The sequence below is a fragment of the Manis javanica genome, chromosome 4, assembly GCF_040802235.1.
Source record: "Manis javanica isolate MJ-LG chromosome 4, MJ_LKY, whole genome shotgun sequence".
Taxonomy (NCBI): domain Eukaryota; kingdom Metazoa; phylum Chordata; class Mammalia; order Pholidota; family Manidae; genus Manis; species Manis javanica.
The window spans coordinates 136,548,597-136,570,083 of NC_133159.1; the positions used below are offsets into that span (position 1 = coordinate 136,548,597).

General features: G+C 43.1%; 1 protein-coding gene and 1 pseudogene across 1 annotated transcript; both read right to left on the reverse strand.

Annotated features, from left to right (window-relative positions):
* Positions 1-1,719: 1,719 nt before the first annotated feature.
* On the reverse strand, positions 1,720-3,695 carry LOC108407882 (potassium voltage-gated channel subfamily KQT member 1-like). Its single transcript, XM_037022781.2, is given in 5 exon segments — positions 1,720-2,091; positions 2,152-2,260; positions 2,400-2,832; positions 2,835-3,170; positions 3,173-3,695. Coding segments are annotated over 5 exon segments (1,692 nt in total). The 5' UTR covers positions 3,615-3,695.
* A 2,782-nt stretch (positions 3,696-6,477) lies between these two features.
* LOC108407884 (phosphopentomutase-like) lies at positions 6,478-8,339 on the reverse strand (annotated as a pseudogene).
* Between the last annotated feature and the right edge of the window lie 13,148 nt (positions 8,340-21,487).

Genomic DNA, 21,487 nt, shown 5'->3' on the forward strand with positions numbered 1-21,487 from the left:
AGACCACATAGGTGGCTAGAAAAATAATCTAAGATGATAAAGGCTTGAACTCAGCAAGAGGGAGTGGGGCTGGGTAAAGGGATGAGCAGCCCTGATGGGCGAGTGGGGGCATGGGTGGGGTGACAATGACTCAGGGGCCTGCTTGGAGGCCTGTGGAGACAGGGGGTCCCTCTGGGACAAGGGACAGACCAGGAGGAGCAGTGTGTGGGTGGATACCAAGTCCTGGGTAATAGGGTCTGCTGCCCAGTCCAAAGGGGAGGCAGAGGGGCCTGGGGAGGTATGGTGGTGGGGTCCTGGGCTGAGGACACTCCTGTCCAGGAGAAAGGCATGCTCAGCCAGGAGGTAGTGGAAGGAGGGTTGGGTGGTGGGGGTCCATCCCACCCACACCTTCAGAATGGGGGCCTGGAAACCCAGGACTTTCCTGAGTGCAGTTCTAAGCCATGAACATTTCTGGCAAAAACAGAGAAGAAAGAAATTCTCCGGGCCTACTGAGCTCCTATCAGCAAGAGCAGTGTGAGCTGAGCTTGCAGAATAAACAGGGCTCAACGTAAACACAGCTGCAGGTCCGGCCCACCCCCACCAACCCCGAGCTAAGAATACACACTGAGGGAGGAAGGCTGGAGCAGCCCTCTTCCCCACTGAGTCCCAAGAGAACGAGGGGATGCCCGCCTCCCTAGCAGCCCAGCCTGGGCTGGGCAGGAGGCTCAGGCCCAGGGACTGAGGTCTCGGGGCTGGGGGCTGGCCAGGCCAGTGTTCCAGGCCTCCTGTCCCAGGCCTGGTGAGGCAGCTACCAACTGTCTGAATCTGTGCAGTCCCCCTGACTCCCACCCCCACAGACCTTACTGTTTGCCCCCCAACCCCCACCTTGGCCCTCAGTGTTCAGGCCTGGCTTCTTTTTGAGTAGACCACGTGTGTTTATGGGACCCTGTCTGGCTTCCTCTGCCTCTCCCCAGCTCATCTCCCCACCATCTGTGGCCCCACAGGGACCAGTTCATCACCTACCTGGCTGTGTGATCTTAGGCATCCGTCCAACCTCTCTGGGCCTTGGTTTCTCCAACTGTCAAAAAGGATTTATTTGGGCAAATAAGAGTCCTTTCCAGAAAAAAGAAGACAATGTGAAGGAACGTGCAGTAGTTCTGGCCACTTGTAAGAAGAAGCACATGGAGTGGCTTATATCTTCTCCTTCACTAGGAAAGGTAGGCCGGTGGGAGCGGGTTTGAGGTGTGGGGAGTGGGCTCCTGCATATCTGCAGGTGAAGCCCTGGGGGCACTGGCAGCACGGTGGGAATGCTCTCTCTGCTCTCCACACCCCGGGACCAAGGTGGATCTGAACAGCCAGGCCAGGCCTGGACAGGCGTGCGAGTTCTCTGGGGACAGGTGGTGGGGACCACGTTGGAGCAGGGTGTCCCACTGCCAAGCAAGAGTGACCACCAGGCTGTAGGACTCCGGTGAGCAGGAAGTGTAAACTTGTGGCCGCTGGCCTGGACATGAGCATAGGGGGCTCCTTGTAGGGAAATGGGGCACCCCTGGACAAGCTGAGCTGGCTTTCCCAATGATGACCCCAAAAAGTGGACAGCCCAGACTCCTGACCCTCAGAATGATCTGTTCCTAAGAGTAGGGGCATGTGGCTGTGCACCCCAAGAGGCCCTTGCCCACACCTCTCTGAGCCCCTCTTCTTGCAGCTGAGTGAGCTGGCCTGGGATGGGACCCCTGTCACAGCTTAGGGCCTGACTGAGATGAGGAAGCATGTGGGGGCTGGAGCTCCGACTCTGACCACCAGGGCCAGGCTCCGCTCCTGCCCCAGGCCCACCCTGTGGGTGGGAGAAAGCCCAGCGGCTCTGGCTGGGGCTGGCGGGGGGCTGGCAGTGCCACCGTAGATATGCCTGGTACTGAGGCCCAGCGGTGGCTCCATTTCCTGTCCTGGCTTCCCCACGATCAGCAGATTGCGTGGGGGTTGTTTATGGCCCTGATGGCTGCAGTGGTAACGTGGGGCTGAGACATAGCACTGTGCCCTCTGGGTCTGGCCAGGCGCTTTCCCAGGGTCTGTCCCCGAGGAGGGCACCAGTCGATTGTGAGAAAGCAGCCGGTCAGGCTGAGCAGGACACCAGCCCACGGTGGCCTCTGCTCAGGTCCAGCACATTTCCATCAGCACCTTGTCTTCCACCTGGTTCAGGCGGGCACCAATGCTGTTGTTACCTCGGTCCTTGCTCTTCTCTGAAGTGGAGATGAAGAGGGAGGGCTTCCCGATGGACTGGTCCAGCCTGGGGGGAGACGGATGTGAGCTCACACTCAGCCTGGGTGCCACCCACACACTTGGCCTGTCAGTGGGCAAAGGGGCTGTGGTGCCCAGCAATACAAGACACCCAGTCCCTCTGGAGCCTCGTCGTAGGGCTTCCACACTTGCTTCTCTGCAGCTCTTTGATGCACGCCATGAGGTTGAGGTGGCCCTGAGAGTACTGCCCGATGACGTCCCGCACCTCGTAGGACTTCCATGCTTGCTGGAACCTCTTCTTGGCCACAAAGTACTGCATGCGCCGAATGACCTTGATGGCGGCCCGATAGTGCTCCCACAGCTGTGCCACGTGTGTGATGGGAGCCAGCAGCGTCTCCCCTTCCAGGTCCAAGTCCTCAGCAAAGCCGTTGGTTCTCATGAAGTGGGTGGGGCTCACTTCCAGCAGCATGGAGCTCTTCTTCACCTAACTGTCACAACCGTCCACAGAGAAATGGTCTGGCCTCCGCTCCTCTGCGACGGGTTCGCACGTGATGTGGGGTACTGTGAGCATCTTCTCTCCGGGACCCACCCCATTGTCCTTGTCCAGTTTGAACTTTTTTTCTTTACCATGGCAGATTTCTTGGGCTTGGGGCTGGGAGATAGCAGAGGGTGGCTCCGTGAGGGCTTGCGAACATAGATCTTCCAGGTGGAGGACTCAGGGTTGTCAGCTGCAGAGCACCTCCGTGCTGTCTGGATGAGTGAGGCTGCTGCTGGGATCCGCCTATTGAAGTGTTTTTGCCGTTGCTTCTGCTGGACCTTCAGGGAAAAGCTGGAGCCGAGGATCCCCGCAGGGAGCGCGAAGAAGGAGATGGCGAAGACGGAGAAGCAGGAGGCGATGGTCTTCCCGACCCACGTCTGGGGCACCTTGTCCCCGTAGCCGATGGTGGTGACCGTGACCACCCGCACCACAGGACAGCCGCGTAGCTGCCGAACTCAACCAGGCCTGACTCGTTCACGGCGTCCTTCTCAGCCAGGTACACGAAGTAGGAGGAGAAGATGAGGCCCAGGAAGCCGATGTATAAGGTGGTGATCAGCTCCTGGCGGTGGATGAAGACCACAGAGCCGAGCAGCCTCCACGTGCCTCCCTGGCGGTCCACGTGCAGCATCTTCACAATCTGGAGAAAGCGGATGCCCCTGATGGCCGAGGTGGCAAACACCTGCCCTTTGGAGACCACGCAGAGGACAACCATGGAGGCCACCACCACAGTGAGGTCAATGATGGAAATGGGCTTCCGGGCAAAGTGCAGACACCCCCAGATGTCCATGTACTTGCTGCGGCAGCCTGCTGACCAGAGGCAGACCACGCACTCCATCCCAAAGAACACCACCAGGATGATCTCCATCCAGAAGAGGGTCCCTGTGGCCAGAGCGACATACTGCTCGATGGTGGACAGCACGCTGAAAATGAGGCAGACCAGGACAATGAGGAAGCTGCTGGGTCCCGCCCCATCTGTGCCCACCTGTTGGGCACGCCCCTTTAGCATCCACCTGCCAGGCTGCACCCACCTCCTCCTGCATTCTTAAGGTAAATTCCTAGGAGAGGAATTTCCGGGTCAAATGGCATTTCTATTTTTAGTGTTTTGAGGAACCTGCATACTGCTTTCTACAATGGTTGAACTAATTTACATTCCCACCAGCAGTGTAGGAGGGTTCCCCTTTCTCCCCATCCTCGCCAACATTTGTTGTTGTTTGTCTTTAGGTGGCCATCCTAACTGATGTGAGGTGGTATCTCATTGAGGTTTTAATTTGCACTTCTCTGATGATTAGCGATGTGGAGCATATTTTCATGTGCCTGTTGGCCATCTGAATTTCTTCTTTGGAGAACTGTCTGTTCAGCTCCTCTGCGCTTTTCTAATTGGATTATTTGCCTTTTGTTTGTTGAGGTGTGTGAGCTTTATATATATTGTGGATGTCAACCCTTTATTGGATCTGTCATTTATGCATATATTCTTCCATACTGTAGGATGCCTTTTTGTTCTGTTGATGGTGTCCTTTGCTGTACAGAAGCTTTTCAGCTTGATATAGTCCCAACTTATTCATTTTTGCTTTTATTTCCCTTGCCCAGGGAGATATGTTCATGAAGAAGTTGCTCATGTTTATGTCCAAGAGATTTTTGCCTATATTTTTTTCTAAGAGTTTTATGGTTTCATGACTTACATTCAGGTCTTTGATCCATTTCAAGTTTACATTTGTGTATGGGGTTAGACAGTGATCAAGTTTCATTCACTTACATGTAGCTGTCCAGTTTTGCCAACACCAGCTATTGAAGAGGCTGTCATTTCCACATTGTATATCCATGGCTCCTTTATCATATATCAATTGACCATATATGTTTGGGTTAATATCTGGACTCTCCATTTGTTCTACTGCTCTGTGGGCCTGTTCTTGTGCCAGTACCAAATTGTCTTGATTACTGTGGCTTTGTAGTAGAGCCTGAAGTTGGGGAGTGAGATCCCCCCCACTTTATTCTTCCTTCTCAGGATTGCTATGGCTATTCGGGTGTTTTGTGGTTCCATATGAATTTCAGAACCATTTGTTCCCGTTCATTGAAGAATGCTATTGGTATTTTGATAGAGATTGCATTCAATCTGTAGATTGCGTTAGGCAGGGTGGCCATTTTGACAATAATAATTCTTCCTAGCCAAGAGCATGGGATGAATTTCCATTTGTTAGTGTCTCTTTAATTTCTCTTAAGAGAGTCTTGTAGTTTTAGGGGTATACTCTTTCACTTCCTTGGTTAGGTTTATTCCTAGGTATTTTATTCTTTTTTGATGCAATTGTGAATGGAATTGTTTTCCTGATTTCTCTTTCTGCTAGTTCATTGTTAGTGTATAGGAATGCAACAGATTTCTGTTACTAATTTTGTATCCTTCAACTTTGCTGAATTCAGATATTAATTCTAGTAGTTTCGGACTGGATTCCTTAGGGTTTTTTATGTACAATGTCATATCATATGCAAATAGTGACAGTTTGACTTCTTCTTTACCAATCTGGATGCCTTCTATTTCCCGGTGTTGTCTGATTGCTGTGGCTAGGACCTCCACTACCATGTTGAATAAAAGTGGGGAGAGTGGGAATCCTTGTCTTGTTCCTGATTGAAAAGCTTTCAGCTTCTCGCCATTAAGTATAAGGTTGGATGTGAGTTTGTCAGATACGGCCTTGATTATGTTGAGGTACCTGCTCTCTCTACCAATTTTGTTGAGAGTTTTTATCATGAATGCATGTTGAATTTTGTCAAATGCTTTTTCAGCATCTATGGAGATGATCATGTGGTTTTTGTCCTTTTTGTTGATGTAGTTGATGATGTTGATACATTTTTGAATGTTGTACCATCATTGCATCCCTGAGATGAATCCCACTTGACCATGGTGTATGATCCTCTTGATGTATTTTTTTTTCAAAAGGAAATCTGTTTTAATAAAGTCTTATTTTAGATTTCAATCACAAATAAACAAGGCAATAAAAAAAATCCAAGTCAGGTAAATAGTTATTGCTTATTCTCCTTCCTGCCTCAGGACCAAGAAGTATATTAAACTATGCTTAAGCAAACTGTACAATAAAATGCTGTGCAAGTATCCAATAACCAGTGGTTTGATTCAAGATTACAAGAGATAAAACGAATGTTAACACATTAAACAAAGATGGTTTAACTGTTTTTTCCTAGCACATATACAATATATAATGGTGTATTATTAGAACTAAAAATTTTTTGGTCAGAAAACCTTATCTTCTTAAAGTATTTTTGCTCCACTTTACATGTTTGTGTGAATTATTTTTAAACATGAACACAGCATTGATATGTTCATTTTATTTATAAGCAACTGATAGAAATGTAAATATAAGTATACTTCTAAAGTGGCTATCCTATACAAGACAGTCCAGCATTTAGTAATTGTATAGGTTTTCAGGCTACTTCCATGAAAAGAATTATAAGGAAGATGAATATTTGTTACTTCTAATAAAAGCATATTAATTACAATATATTTTTGAGAGTTAGTTATTTTTAAAATCTTCATTTTTTAAATTCAGATAATGCCCAGGCTCAATTTTTTAATAGAAGTTGTTACATTTGGCCATCTTTTCTTTATCTACCTTAAAGATCAAACAATAGGACAACGAGGAATGCATGTCTCTTAAAAAAAATACTGTATCTCTAGTTTAAACCATTTGGTCCTCAAAAATATTGCTTAACAAATCAAGTTCAACTTAATTGCAGGTAAATGTAATTATGCCCAGAACTGGAATATTTTACTCTGCCTTTGGCTGCAGGTTATACTTTTGTGGCTGGAAAAAATGTTCTTCTATAGCACTGACTAGTTCATTTAGTTCTTTCTTCAGCTGCTCAGGATCACTGTTCCTTTATACCATTTTAAAATGCTTCTAGTAGGAAATTTCAAATTACGTATGTGGCTCACATTTCATTTCTATTGGACAATGTTGACTTAACCTTTAAAAATTATTTTTCCTGATGCTTGACTCTCTTCTATTTACAGGGGAACACACAGTTCCGAATAGTACTTGATTTTGGGTTCTGTTCCACTGGTTCGCATGATGGCCATGCCCCCATTAGCAAAGGTAAATGTGATCATTTGGCTGCTTTTACTAGTAGGGAGAACGGCTTTTTTATCAGGTTGGCTATCATCATAGCCGGTCGTAAGGTCTCTAATGCCAGAAACTGCAAATTTGCCACACGTTTTTGGATAATTATTCTTCCCATCATAGTTTCGAAGGTGTTCAGATAATTTCTTAATGGTGCCTTGATCATGACAGATAAAATATGAAGCTTTAGTAATATGGTAGCCATACTCAACATAAATGGTCTTTAGCTGCTGAGACAAAGACAAATTCTTGGTTCCTAGAAAGCTGGCCAACTCCGCGCTTATGACAGCAGCACTGACTCCCTCCTTGTCCAGAACAAAAGGGCAGCACATGTATCCGATAGCTTCTTCAAATGCAAATAAGACATTTTCCCCCCGGTCTATAAGCTGTTTGGCTCAGTTTCCCATCCACTTAAAACCAGTTAATGTTTCCTCAAAGTGAAAGCCCTCCTTTAAGGCAATGGCCTGCAAGATTTTGGAGGAGATGGTGCTGGACAACATGTATGTGTCTTTGAGGGCACTGTGATCTTGGTTCTTTCCTTTCCAAGAAGTAAAGTCAATAGCCCAAGAGGTCCCCCAGCTCATTGCCCGAAAACACTCTCCATTCACCACTGTCTTGCTTTTCTGCCACAGCAAGTCTATCAGCATCTGGATCATTTGCCAAAATGATTTTGGCGTTGATTTTGTCAGCCAAAGCAAAAGATAAAGTCTTTACCTCTTCGGGATTTGGGTATTTCACGTTTGGGAACTCGGAGTCAGGATCTTTCTGTTCGGGCACAGCCTCAGGAGGCACGAAGTCAAAAGCCTGGAAAGCCGACTGCACAAACTTGTGACCCACACCATGGACAGAGGTGTGCACAAACTTCACCTTGGTCTCCCTGTTCACACTCCTGTGAAAACAGTACTTTTTAAGGTCTTCAAAGTAGCTCTTACTGATGGAAGCACTTGGGTCATGAAGAAGTGGACTGCCATTAATTAAAGAATCATCCCACGATTGGGGCCATGGCTCTAGATTTTCCTCAATAGCTTGAGAAATCCCTTTATCATGAGGAGAGATGATCTAAGCTCCATTAGCCCAGTAGACCTTATAACCATTATCCTGCTTTGGATTGTGAGAGGCAGTGATCATGATTCCAGCACAAAGTTTCAAATGTGAGACTGTGTAGGGCACAAAGGGGGTGGGTGGGGGGTTATGCCAGAAAAGAGGTACACAGGAATCCCCTGAGTGATAAATGTGGTTGCAGCAAGAAGGGCAAATCCTTTGCTGCTGCCTCCACTTGGTGGATGAGCTCGAGCATCAAAGCTTATCACAACACCTCTTTGCTTCACGTCACCAAATTCCTTTTCCAGGTATTGGCAAAATCCCTGTGTAGTCTGGATGATGGTCAAGTCGTTCATATGTGAAAATCCCACTCCCACAGCAGCTCGAAGACCTGCTGTCCCAAACTCCATTCAGGCTCCAAAACATTTCTGTAGTTCTTCTTTATTACCTTCTGCAATTAGTTGTTTCACAGACTCCAAAGTTAAAGGATTCATTGGGAGTCAGGGAAGGCCTCTCTGCATATGTTCCATGTAAGTCCAGACCAGAAACATGAGTAACAACATGAGAAACAAGTTCAGCAGAAGAGGGCAGAAAGGAATCTTCTGGGAAAACAAACAGCATGCCCTCAGGAACAAGCCAGGAGTGAAAGGCTCAAGAACGAATCAAGCTTGTCCCACTGCAGCCACCGCACTGTCTCCTGCTCCCGCCGGGCGTCCATGCCCGGGCTGCTGCCACCAGTGCGGGAGGCGGCGAGATTGCCCTTCCGCAGGGCGGGGAGAGGTGGAGGCAGGGCAGAGGGCAGCGGCTCTCTTGATGTATTTTTGAATTCAGTTTGCTAGTATTTTGTTGAGTATTTTTGCATCTATGTTCATCAGGGATATTGGTCTGTAATTTTCTTTTTTGTGGTGTCTGCCTGGTTTTGGTAGTAGAGTGATCCTGGCTTCATACAATGAGTTTGGAAGTATTCCCTCCTCTTCTATTTTTTGGAAAACTTTAAGGAGAATGGGTATTAGGTCTTCACTAAATGTTCAATAAAATTCAGCGGGAAGCCATCTGGTCCAGGGGTTTTGTTTTTAGGGAAGTTTTTGATTACCAGTTCAATTTCATTGCTGGTAATTGGTCTGTTCAGATTTTCTGTTTCTTCCTTGGTCAGCCTTGGAAGGTTGTATTTTTCTAGAAAGTTCTCCATTTCTTCTAGGTTATCCAGTTTGTTAGCATACGGATTTTCATAGTATTCTTTAATAATTCTTTGTATTTCTGTAGTGTCCGTCTTGACAAAACTCCTGGGCAAGATGAATACATCACAGAATTTTATCAGACATTTAGAGAAGACATAATACCCATTCTCCTTAAAGTTTTCCAAAAAACAGAAGAGGAGGGAATTCTTCCAAACTCATTCTATGAAGCCAGCATGACTCTAATACCAAAACCAGGCAAAGATCCCACCAAAAAAGAAAATTACGGACCAGTATCCCTGATGAACATAGATGCAAACATACTCAACAAAATATTAGCAAACCAAATTCAAAAATACATCAAGAGGATCATACACCATGATGAAGTGGGATTCATCTCAGGGATGCAAGAATAGTACAACATTGGAAAATCCATCAACATCATCCACCACATAAAGAAAAAGAAAGACAAAAACCACATGATCATCTCCATAGATGCTGAAACAGCATTTGACAAAATTCAACATCCATTCATGATAAAAACTCTCAACAAAATTGGTAGAGAGAGCAGGTACCTCAACATAATAAAAGCCATATGTGACAAACCCAGAGTCAACATCATACTTAACAGCAAGAAGCTGAAAGCTTTTCACCTAAGATTGGGAACAAGATAGGGATGCCCACTCTCCCCACTGTTATTCAACATAGTACTGGAGGTCCTAGCCACAGCAGTTGCACAACACAGGGAAATAAAACGCATCCAGATTGGTAACGAAGAAGTCAAACTCTCACTATTTGCAGATGACATGATACTGTACATAAAAAACCCTAAAGACTCCACTCCAAAACTACTAGAACAAATATTTGAATTCAGCAAAGTTGCAGGATATAAAATTAACACACATAAATCTGTTGCTTTCCTATATACTAATGATAAACTAGCAAAGAGAAATCAGGAAAACAATTCCATACACAATTGCATCAAAAAGAATAAAATACCTAGGAATAAACCTAACCAAGGAAGTGAAAGACCTGTACCCTGAAAACTACAAGACACTCTTAAGAGAAATTGAAGAGACACTAACAAATAGAAATTCATCCCATGCTCTTGGCTAAGAAGAATGATTATTGTCAAAATGGCCACCCTGCCTAACGCAATCTACAGATTGAATGCAATCTCTATCAAAATACCAATAGCATTCTTCAATGAACTGGAACAAATGGTTCTGAAATTCATATGGAACCACAAAACACCCGAATAGCCATAGCAATCCTGAGAAGGAAGAATAAAGTGGGGGGGATCTCACTCCCCAACTTCAGGCTCTACTACAAAGCCACAGTAATCAAGACAATTTGGTACTGGCACAAGAACAGGCCCACAGAGCAGTAGAACAAATGGAGAGTCCAGATATTAACCCAAACATATATGGTCAATTCATATGCAATAAAGTAGCCATGGACATGCAATGGGGAAATGGCAGCCTCTTCAGCAGCTGGTGTTGGCAAAACTGTACAGCTACATGTAAGTGAATGAAACTGGATCACTGTCTAACCCCATACACAAATGTAAATTCGAAATGGATCAAAGACCTGAATGTAAGTCATGAAACCATAAAACTCTTAGAAAAAAACATAGGCAAAAATCTCTTGGACATAAACATGAGTGACTTCTTCATGAACATATCTCCCCGGGCAAGGGAAACAAAAGCAAAAATGAGCAAGTGGGAGTATATCAAGCTGAAAAGCTTCTGTACAGCAAAAGACACCATCAACAGAACAAGAAGGCATCCTACAGTGTGGGAGAATATACTCATAAATGATAGATCCAATAAAGGGTTGACATCCAAAATATATAAAGAGCTCATGCACCTCAACAAACAAAAAGCAAATAATCCAATAAAAAAATGGGCAGAGGAGCTGAACAGACAGTTCTCCAAAGAAGAAATTTAGATGGCCAATAGACACATGAAAAGATGCTCCACATCGCTAGTCATCAGAGAAATGCAAATTAAAACCACAATGAGATACCACCTCACACCAGTAAGGATGGCCACCACTCAAAAGACAAACAACAACAAATGTTGGGAGGTTGTGGAGAAAGGGGAACCTTCCTACACTGCTGGTGGGAATGTAAACTGGTTCAACCATTGTGGAAGCAGTATGGAGGTTCCTCAAAAAAACTCAAAATAGAAACACAATTTGACCCAGTTATTCCACTCCTAGGAATTTACCCTAAGAATGCAGCACCCAGTTTGAAAGACAGATGCACCCCTATGTTTATCACAGCACTATGTACAATAGCCAAGAAATGGAAGCAACCCTAGTGTCCATCAGTAGATGAATGGATAAAGAAGATGTGGTACATATACAGAGTGGAATATTATTCAGCCATAAGAAGAAAACAAATCCTACCATTTGCAACAAAATGGATGGAGCTAGAGGGTATTTTGCTCAGTGAAATAAGCCAGGCAGAGAAATACAATTACCAAATGGTTTCACTCATCTGTGGAATATAAGAACAAAGAAAAAACTGAAGGAACAAAACAGCAGCAGAATCACAGAACCCAAGAATGGACTAACAGGAAAGGGACTGGGGAGGATGGGTGGGAAGGGAGGGATAAGGTGTGGGGGGGAGAAAAGGAGCATTATGATTAGTAGGTATAATGTGTGGGGGACACGGGGAGGGCTGTGCAACACAGAGAAGACAAGTAGTGATTCTACAGCATCTTACTACGCTGATGGACAGTGACTGTAGTGGGGTTTGTGAGGGGGACTTGGTGATGGAGAAGTGTAGTAAACATAATATTCCTCATGTAATTGTAGATTAATGATACCCCCCCAAAAAAATAGTACCATAGTTACCTCCTTTCCAGTTTGGGATTTGAGATCTTCTCTTCCCTCCAAGTCTCCATGCAACTTTTGAAAGTAAATACAAGTAAGACAGTCTCTCACAACTGATCCCACCTCACTTACTGTCCCCTACTTCTCATGCTGTTGATATGGGCTGTCAGTTCATCGTGTCAGGCAGATCTCTTCACTGTATTCTGACAATACTAATAATAACAAGAACTAACATTAACTGAGCAATTATCATGTGCTCTGTGTTTTACTGCATGACCGTACTTAGTCTACACTGCGTAGCCACTGTACTATTTTTATCAGTTGGGAAAATATTTTGCATGTGGGAAAATAGAGTTTATGAAGCTGAGATAACTTGTCCAAGTCTCATAGCTGGATAGTAGTAGAACCATGATTTTATTTAAACCTTCTCAGTCTCACAGCCTTATTGAGGTATAATTTACATAGCACACAATTAACTTGTTGTAGTGTGCGAGTCAATGATTTTTAGTAAATTTACAGAGTTGTGTGGCCATTGCCACAAACTTGTTTTAGAATATTTCTCTCACCCCAGAAAGTTCCCTAGTGCTCATTTGAGTCAATTCCTGTCCTCACTCCTAGCCTCAGACAACTACTAAGCAGCTCTCTATCTCTATAGAGTTGCCTTTTGTGGAACACATACAAACAGACACAAAGGGACTCCTTTGTGTCTGGCTTTTTTCATTTAACATGATGCTTTTGAAGTTCATCCATGAAGTTGCACAATATGTCAGTAGCTTGTTCCTTCTTATTGCTGAGCAGCATCTGTTGTATGGATATACCATATTTTCTTTATCCACTCACCAACTGATAAACATTTGAGTTGTTTGTATCTGGGCGCTATTATGAATAATGTTAATGAACATTCATGTACAAATTTCTGAGTGGACATATATTGTCATTTTGGTTGGTGATACTTAGGAGTGAAATGTCTGACTCATATAGTAAGTTTATGTTGAATATTTTAAGTAACTCTCAAACTGTTTTCCAAAGTGGTTGTATAATTTTATTTTCCCACCAACAATGTATGAAGTTCCCAATTTCTCCACATCCTCATCAACACTTGGCATTTTCAGTCTTTTAGATTATAACCATCCTAGTAGATATGAAGTGATATCTCATTGTGATTTTAACTGGCACTTCCTTAATGACTAATAATGTTGAGTATCTTTTCCTGCACTTGTTAGTAATTCATGTATCTTCTTTGATTAGAACCCTTGACTACAAAGTTAATGCCACCCAACCAAAGCCTCCCAATACCATACTTATTCTTGCTCATATAGTAAGTTTATGTTGAATATTTTAAGAAACTCTCAAACTGTTTTCCAAAGTGGCTGTATCATTTTATCTGTCTCTGCTTCTGATTATACTCTTTCTATAACCTAAAATGCCCTGCTATTTTATGATCCAAAACTTAAACAATTTTTAAAAATGCAGTTCCAGATTCATATTCTCTATAAGACTAATCTTGGCTCAACCCTTTATACATTCTATCTCCCACCATGTTCTGCATATAGCAGGAATAAAAAAAATGTCTATTAAATTTATGGATGGATTTAACCCCAGTTAAGACATGTGAATTCTATTCCATTTCTGAGCAGAACAGATCCTCAACATATATTTCTTAAAAACGGATGCTGTGGAAGATAAAAGATGAATAGTTTATCATCTAGTCAATCATCTAGTATCATCCATGGATATGGACCCTATAATTCAAAAGTATATCCCCTGCAATTGCATCATCAGTTCAGGCTTAAATAAGACCCAAAGGCCTACTATCCACTCATGCACCAATTTAACTATCATTTATTGAGCATCTCCAATGTTTCCATCTCCAATGGGCAATTGCTATTGTTAGAGGCAGAGTAGAGTAAAAGAAGATATGATCCTTGTGTTTGTTCATTGCAAGGTAAAGGAAAATGATAGCTAATCAAATAATTCTAATACATTGACAAGTGCAATAATAAAGGTAGTTCCAATCCAAATTGGAACAGAGGGAAATGTTATCATGATGCCACAAAAGAGATGATTTTGATTTAGTTCTTTAAGAGAGATTAGCAGGGTGAAATGTAGGGCTTCCTAGTAGGCATCTGGCCTATCTTTGAGTTTTTCTCTCACCTCAAGGAAATCAGACTATTAAAAACCTGATCCAATTTTGGACTCAGTAAAATAACCAGGGCACAAAAAATTCAGTGGACTGACCTGAGTTCCTGGGGATATTAGGGTAATGTCAGCAATAGCACTTCTCCTCACCTCTTCTCTCTTCTGGACCCATTTCTGGGCATTAGACTCTTGAGTTTTTAGGAAATGAACAATTTCAGAAATCACCAAGGGTAGAAGGTCTAGACAGGTACTAGATAAGTTATATGCTCAATAAGAAATTAACCTCTAGACAAATGCTGTTGTTAGCAATCTGATCTCTTCAAGCCTGGAAGATAACCCAAGAGTTGGAGGCTCTGTATTGTACATAGAGGTAGTTGTTCCCAGGTAAAACACTAGGATTTTAGGTCAAAAGTTCTGCCTATCTATGTTTGGTTTTAGCCCATACTGACTTCTATTTCAGCCTTTCTTGGAGGGGTTAATCTGGAAAATAAAAGAGGATGATGGCCAACAAGCAAGGTAAACATGCATCGTAATATTAGTCTTGGGAATTGTTATTCTGAGTAACTGTAAACAGGGAGCTGTTTCGCCTGCTATTAGCCTGCTGCAGTGAAAGACATTCGGATTTCAGTCATAATTTCAATCCCTGACTCTGAACCCTTGGTCAAGCCACTTAACTCTCCTAGATCTTTATCTCTTTATCAGAAAAATAATCTAAGTTTAGTTCTTTATTGAAAAATAGAGGAAGTAAAAAAGTATGTAACAATCCCTGGTTATCTATCTGCCTGATGATGGTGATGATAATGCTAATACTACTGCTAACAGCCAACATCTATTGAGCATTTTCTATGTGCCAGGCAATGTTCCAAAATGCTTTGTATGATCATGATTATTTGTTGAATCTGTGCACCAGTACATCCATATGAAAGACCATATGGATGTCAATTGTCTTAGTCAGCTGGGGCTGTTATAACAAAATATTTAGACTGAGTGGCTTAAACAACAGACTCTGATGTCTCACAGTCCTGCAGGCTGGGAAGCCCAGGACCAGCATGACAGCATGGTTGGGTTCTTGGGGAGAGCTCTCTTCCTGGCTTGTAGGCTGCCATCTTCTTGCTGTATCATCACACAGGGATTCGGAGAAAACCCTGGTCTCTTCCTCTTATTAGGATGCTAATCCCACCAGGGGGACCCCACCCTCCTGACTTTCTCTAAACCTAACTGCCTCCCAAACGCTTCACTTCCAAATACCACCACACTGGGGGTTAGGGTGTGTGAGGTTTGAGGGGACACAAGCATTCAATGCACAACAACAGTCTAGGAATTGGTTTTCCACCCTTGCTGCACATTAATCATCTTGGGAGCTGTTCAAAAATATCATTGCCTATATGCTAAACCAACTAAATCAGAATATCTGGGGGTAGAGCCCAGTTCTTCACTATAGAATAAAGGAGAAAAAGTTACACACTTTTCTTAAGTAATGAGTACCCGACTTTCCCAAAGACCTAGCAGTCAGCCCAGGGAGCTCTGATTTCACCCAAGTTTCCCTTCCTCCCTGGATTTCTCTGTTTTTCTGCATAGTAAGAAAATCCAAAGAGAAACTTCTTTGAGGATTTCTGTGGGTTTTGAACAAAAGGTGTATCTGAGGCATGGTTAACACAGCACTTGGCTTTTCTCAGACTCCTATCACATCTCATATTACAAGTTTCTGGAACAAGTTTTGAATTTCTCTTAGAAATGTTCGGTTGTGGATTTATTAATTTGATTATTACATATTGACTGTATAGCAAGCATCAAGAGCTGTGTTTAGTGGTGGGGATTTAAAGAGGAAAACAAATCCTTTACCCCTAAAGAATTCCCTTCAGGGTAAAGACACACACAAATAACACACCCAAAATGTGGATACTTTCATGTGAAGATACTGTGAAAGTCTTTGAGAATGCTTATAAGGGAGAAGTTAATTATGGGGTAGTAGGAAAAACTGACAAGGGAATGTGCCATTTGTGCTGGGCTTTAAGGACAAGATGATAATGAGGGATGGGAAGTAGGTAGAGAGAGGTTATTTCTGGCAGAGAAATAGTGTGAACAATGGGCTGGAGGTGTGATGGAATGTTGAGTGGTCCAATGTCACTAAAATGTAGGGCATTTGAGGAAATTACAGAAAATGAGAATAGGATGGTAACTTCTGGTCAGCTTCTAAGGAGGTAAGATTAGAGAAGGTAGTTCAAAAAGAGTAGTAAAGCTTTGAAAAACCCATTTTACAGAATGAGAAAAGGGAAATACTGATATCAGCTACCATTTGTGAGCACTGACCATGTGCCTGGCACTGCTAAGTGCAGGATATACATTGATGAACTAACTAGACATGGTCTCAGCCCTCATGAAGCCTCCAATCTAGTAGGGGAGGAAGATAACAAATAGGTATATTTTAAAAATATATAACATTGTCTTTGGGGTAAATGCTATAAAGAAACAAAAGGTACCATGAGAAAAGATAATGGTTAGGGATGAAAGCCAAGTTGGAGAAGGGGAATAGCCTCAGACCAAAACTCAAAGAATGAGACAAGAGCAGAGGAAAGAGCTGTTTTTACTAAAGCCTTAGGACAAGGGGGAATTTTGCATGTTCTAGGAATTAAAAGGAGGCCAGTGCAGCCGGAGCACAGCAGGAGAGAGCAGCATAAGAGAACAGCAGGTATGTGGGTAGAGGCAGATCATTCAGGTTTTCTCTAGGCCCTGGTAAGGAATTTGATTTTTATTCTTAGAGCAATGGGAAGCTGTGGACTGATTTTAAGCAGGGAACAACATGACTGGATTTCTGTTTTAACATTATTTTAGTTACTAAAGGGGTAGTGGATTGTGTCAGGGCAATCAGGAGGCCTAGGGAAACTTTTAGAGGAATCATGCTTCTATCAAAAGAAATACTGAAGGAAATGAAGAGCCCAGAGTGATTTGGTGAAGAAGGTGATGATGTAGGTTGAGGTTTTGTTGACTTTGGAGGGCTAACACTAGTTATTTCTAGCATGCTCAAAGTTGGACTGAGATAAGGAGATTTGCAGAGTCAGTGTAGAGAATTCCAGAGACTGTGTACTGCTACTGTAAGCATAAAGAGGGTCAGAGAGGTAATGCCAAGACTGGAGTACTGAAAGGCCCAAGTACTTTCACCCAGAGCTACTTTTACAGGGTGTCAGATACCGCACATCACCCTGTCAAAGATGTTCCCCAAACATCTGGACTGGAGCTTAGGACAGATGTCTGATCGGTTCAGTGACATCCAGATTGTAGCACATGGCAGGAAGTTAATTAAAGTTTATCGAATAAATAAGATTGATGTGGTAGTTATCTATCTAGCAGAGGTAGTTGAAGGCATAGGGGTGGATGAAATTACTGAGGGGAAAAACAAGAGAGAAGGAAGGAACAGGGAACAACTAATTTCTGATAGAAACTGAATCGTCTGACCACAAGAGACATTTGGGTTTGAGACTCTGGAAGATCCTAACATTGGTATTTTTAAATAAAAATGGGAGCATATCTATTTTAAAAAGATGTTTAATTTCTGTCTCTTATGTCTGAAGAGATTTCAAAGAACAGATTGCCTACCAGATAAGTAGGATGCCAAGCATTTTGTGATATGATTTCAGTTAGATTGCTGTTTTTTACATTGGTCTCACCAGTACCAACTAGGAGTTTTGGAACAATAGCATGTTCAATAAAATGGCATCAGTCCCTGGGAAATTGTCTCTTGTACAAAATGGCTAAGTAGGGTCTCTATAAAGACCTGTAATTGAAGGGAAGTGAAAACAAATTTTTTGCTTACAGTTTCAGTGGATTTAATTAGAATGTATACATATGGATAAGCCAGCCCATTCCACATGGAATATGTATCTAATAGACTCAGAGTTGGAGTTCTAGCAAACAAATCCCAAAACACCAGAATAGACCAGTGATTCCTCCACTTTTCTACCAGAGAGGCAGCCTAACTTAGTTATTTAGACTGAGGGCATTTACATCAGAGAGACCTGGTTTTGATTCTTATCTACTTCCTAGCCCTGTGACCTTGTGCAAGTTACTCAACCTCTGTAGCCCTAGTTTTCTTGTCAGTGCTTCACAGAAAAATGAAAGAATCTACTTCAAAGGGTTTTGTGAAAATTAAATGAAAAAGATGAAGCCTTTAAGGCAATCCCTGACACATTCCACTGCAGAAAGACGTAATAGAAATACTATCCTATCCCAAACTTATTATATGCCAGCTACTGTGCTTAAGTACTTCAAATACATTATCTCAATTAATCTTTTGAGGTAGGTACTATTTCTTATCTGAATTTCACTCATGAGGAATCTGAGGTGTGATGATCCCAGTAATCAGAGAGCTATAAAAATACCTACTTAGCACAATTGCCTGCAGGTAAGCACATGCATACAAATGCAAAGGTATTGACATACCTTTATTGACAATCCCACATTTCCTGGCACTTCTCTGGAACTGGTAGCGCTGGAATAGCACAATGGCATTAGTGGAAATGGCTGGAGGAGCACCCACTCAACCAGCAAGAGTGTTTTCATGAAAAGGGGAATGGTATTACAAACAGCGTAACTCTGTCTCTAACTTGCCCTAGGACCTTGAATAAGTCATCTAAGTAAGTCTTTGGGCCTCAGTAACCTCACCTGTAAAATGAGGGGGCTGGCTCAATTCTAGAATCCTCTAAATCTAAGCAGCCCTAAAGCCTACCACCGTGTACAGGCAGTTCTATACAAACACTCTCGCCCCCATGGCAACGGCAACTCACCTTGCAGCAGCACTGGAATGCCACTCTACTCTAGCCAGCAGTACTATTTCCATCGCAAATTCCTGGGTGAATAGAGGGCTTGAATGGGGGTGGAGTCTGTTGGTCAGAAATCTTAAAGCACCTGGCTGTCAAAGAACTTCTGGAATAAATTGTCTGTGGGTGATGTGCATGTGCTAAATCAGTATTTATGCAGCTTCGGTATTTAATTCACAAAATCACCCTTTTAACGGGTAGAGGAGCTATCTTAGCTGAGGAGACTTAAAGGGTCACTTTGCCACTAAGTGCTGAGTCAATGAGTGAAGGAGACTGTGGCCCAAGTTCATAAGCACATTGGCGAGGATGCCAGAGGAACATTGCCAGAACATTTTAAAATCAATCCAGATTTTTGAGAAGCAATTCCATTATTTATTTCCAAGCTTCACAGACTAGTAAGACTCTCTTATGATAGACATTATCAGAGCTCCATCTTAGAATCAGAGGGCCCCTGAGGCAAAGGGTCGAGGATAAAGGTGTGAGAGAAAGAGACCCTCTCTTTTCAAGGAAAGCAGATGTCCTTGCTTTCTACTACTCTATTTTCAAGCCTCTGAGAAGTTGTTTTTGAGTCTGTTGCTGGTAATGGTGATGACAATGCTGAATTCGTGGAAAGGAGGAGCAACTGCTTTTTCCTCCTCCACATTGCTTCCTTAGATTTGAGCTGGAGAGTATAAGGGGGAGTTTTAGAACTCGAATGTAAATGAAGTGGATGCTCAATGAGACGCCAAGTTTAAAGAACTGACTTTTCTGAGAGGGAGTTGGTCCAGGAGAAATGCAATGCGCACTTCATTAGGTCCCCACCTGAGGGCAGCAGTGCTGGTCTTTGGTGCCTCCCTGTGGTTGCCAGCAGAGAGATCTGTCTTGCAAAGACACGGAAGAGAGTGTGGAGATCAGGTGGGAGGTTGGGAATCAGGCTACTGAGAGTTCTCCGAAGAGGGCTTTCTATAGTCAGATATACAGCTGTGCCTTTGGAGCTGGGGGACTCCTGGAATGAATGAATGGTCTCTGCTGAAGACTAAGCAGCAGAACTTGATGAGAGACACAGCAGCTGTGACATTCAGGGGAAATCAAAAGCTGGCTGCTCCTGAACAAAACTGTGGAGTTGGAATGGACTGATTTTCCCTTTACCACTAGAGGGCACAATATGAAAAGAAGATCTGGGTTTTCTCACCCTCTCAAAGTGGCTAATGGCTCTGGAGGAATTCTACGTTTCAGAAGGGATAAATCTTGATCTTACTAACATGGATATTTGCTCAAGACATTTTCCTGCTTACACAGTTTCAGTGGTTCCCTCAAGTCTCCAGAATGAAGTCTGAGCTGATGAGAATGGCATACAAAACTCTTCCCGAATTGTCCCTTGGTCTTCCTTCCTAACTTTACTGGTTTATCGCCTATTCCCCAACTGAACATACACAACCCTAGGGGAAGTAATGAGGTGGGAAGGGCAGGGGCATTGAAGTAAATTATCCCAGTCTCCTCCTTTTCCCACTCTCACATTCAACTCCACTAATTCCTGTCCATTCTATCTTTTAGATAAATTCTGAGGGGAAGAACCTCATCTACCTTGTCTACCTTTATATATATCCTCACTGCCAAGCACTCTTAGTAGGAGCCCATTAAGTATTTATTGATCAAAGTAATAAATGAATGAATACATCCACGTCATTGTTACCATCCTAGTCCACCTTACCACCATCTCTCACCTGGTCTGTAAATAGGAGCCCAAGGGGTCTCTCTCTGTCCCCCTTTGCTCCCTGTAATCTGTTTTATATTCTGCAACAAGAGTGATCATTCTGAAATGCAATTTTGCTTAAAATCCTTCAATGACTTCCCATTGCTCTTAAAATAAAATCTTAATGTGCCCCACAAAGTAAGTAAAACTTAGCAGTTTTGGCACTTGCTAGTTAAGTGATCATAAGGTTGTTACTAAATCTCACTGAGTCTTGGTTTCCTCATTTAAAAATCTGAACAATAATTATTCTTACCTGATAGGGTTGTTGAGAGGATTAAATAGGCTAATACATGTAAAATGCTTAGTGGAGGGTTGGGTTCTGTGCCCAATAAATGGGAACTACAATTATCAGGACCTGAGTGATGTTGTCCCTACCTGCCTCTTCCTGTTCCCTCATGTCCTGGCAGCCCCAATAAGCTACTTTCAGATCCTGGAACGTGCTGCACTCTTTTTTATTCCTACTCCTCTTTCTGGTCCCAATGTAGAGTTTACTTCCTCTAAGATTTTCTTGACATCCCATGTCTGGTTCAGGTAGCCCTGCAGTGGGTTCCCATAGCCTGCTGTATGACCTTAATCATGGCATTTGTTACCACTCCTGGTATTGTGACTGGTACTTAGCAATGCCTCAGTTAATGTGTTGAATCAACTCTAGGCCTACTGCATTTCTATTTTCCATGCTCTTTGTATATGTCGTTTCTTCTTTATGTTGTACACAGAATATCTTGACTGCTACATCCGTATTTCCTTTCCAAGGGAATCCCTCCTGCAACCTCTGTTGAGGAGGCAGCCCTCGATAGCCAAAGTTCATATACAGTTCACAGAGGTACATTTGCCTTAGCTGATTGGACCAGAATTGGCATCTGATGCAATCCAGA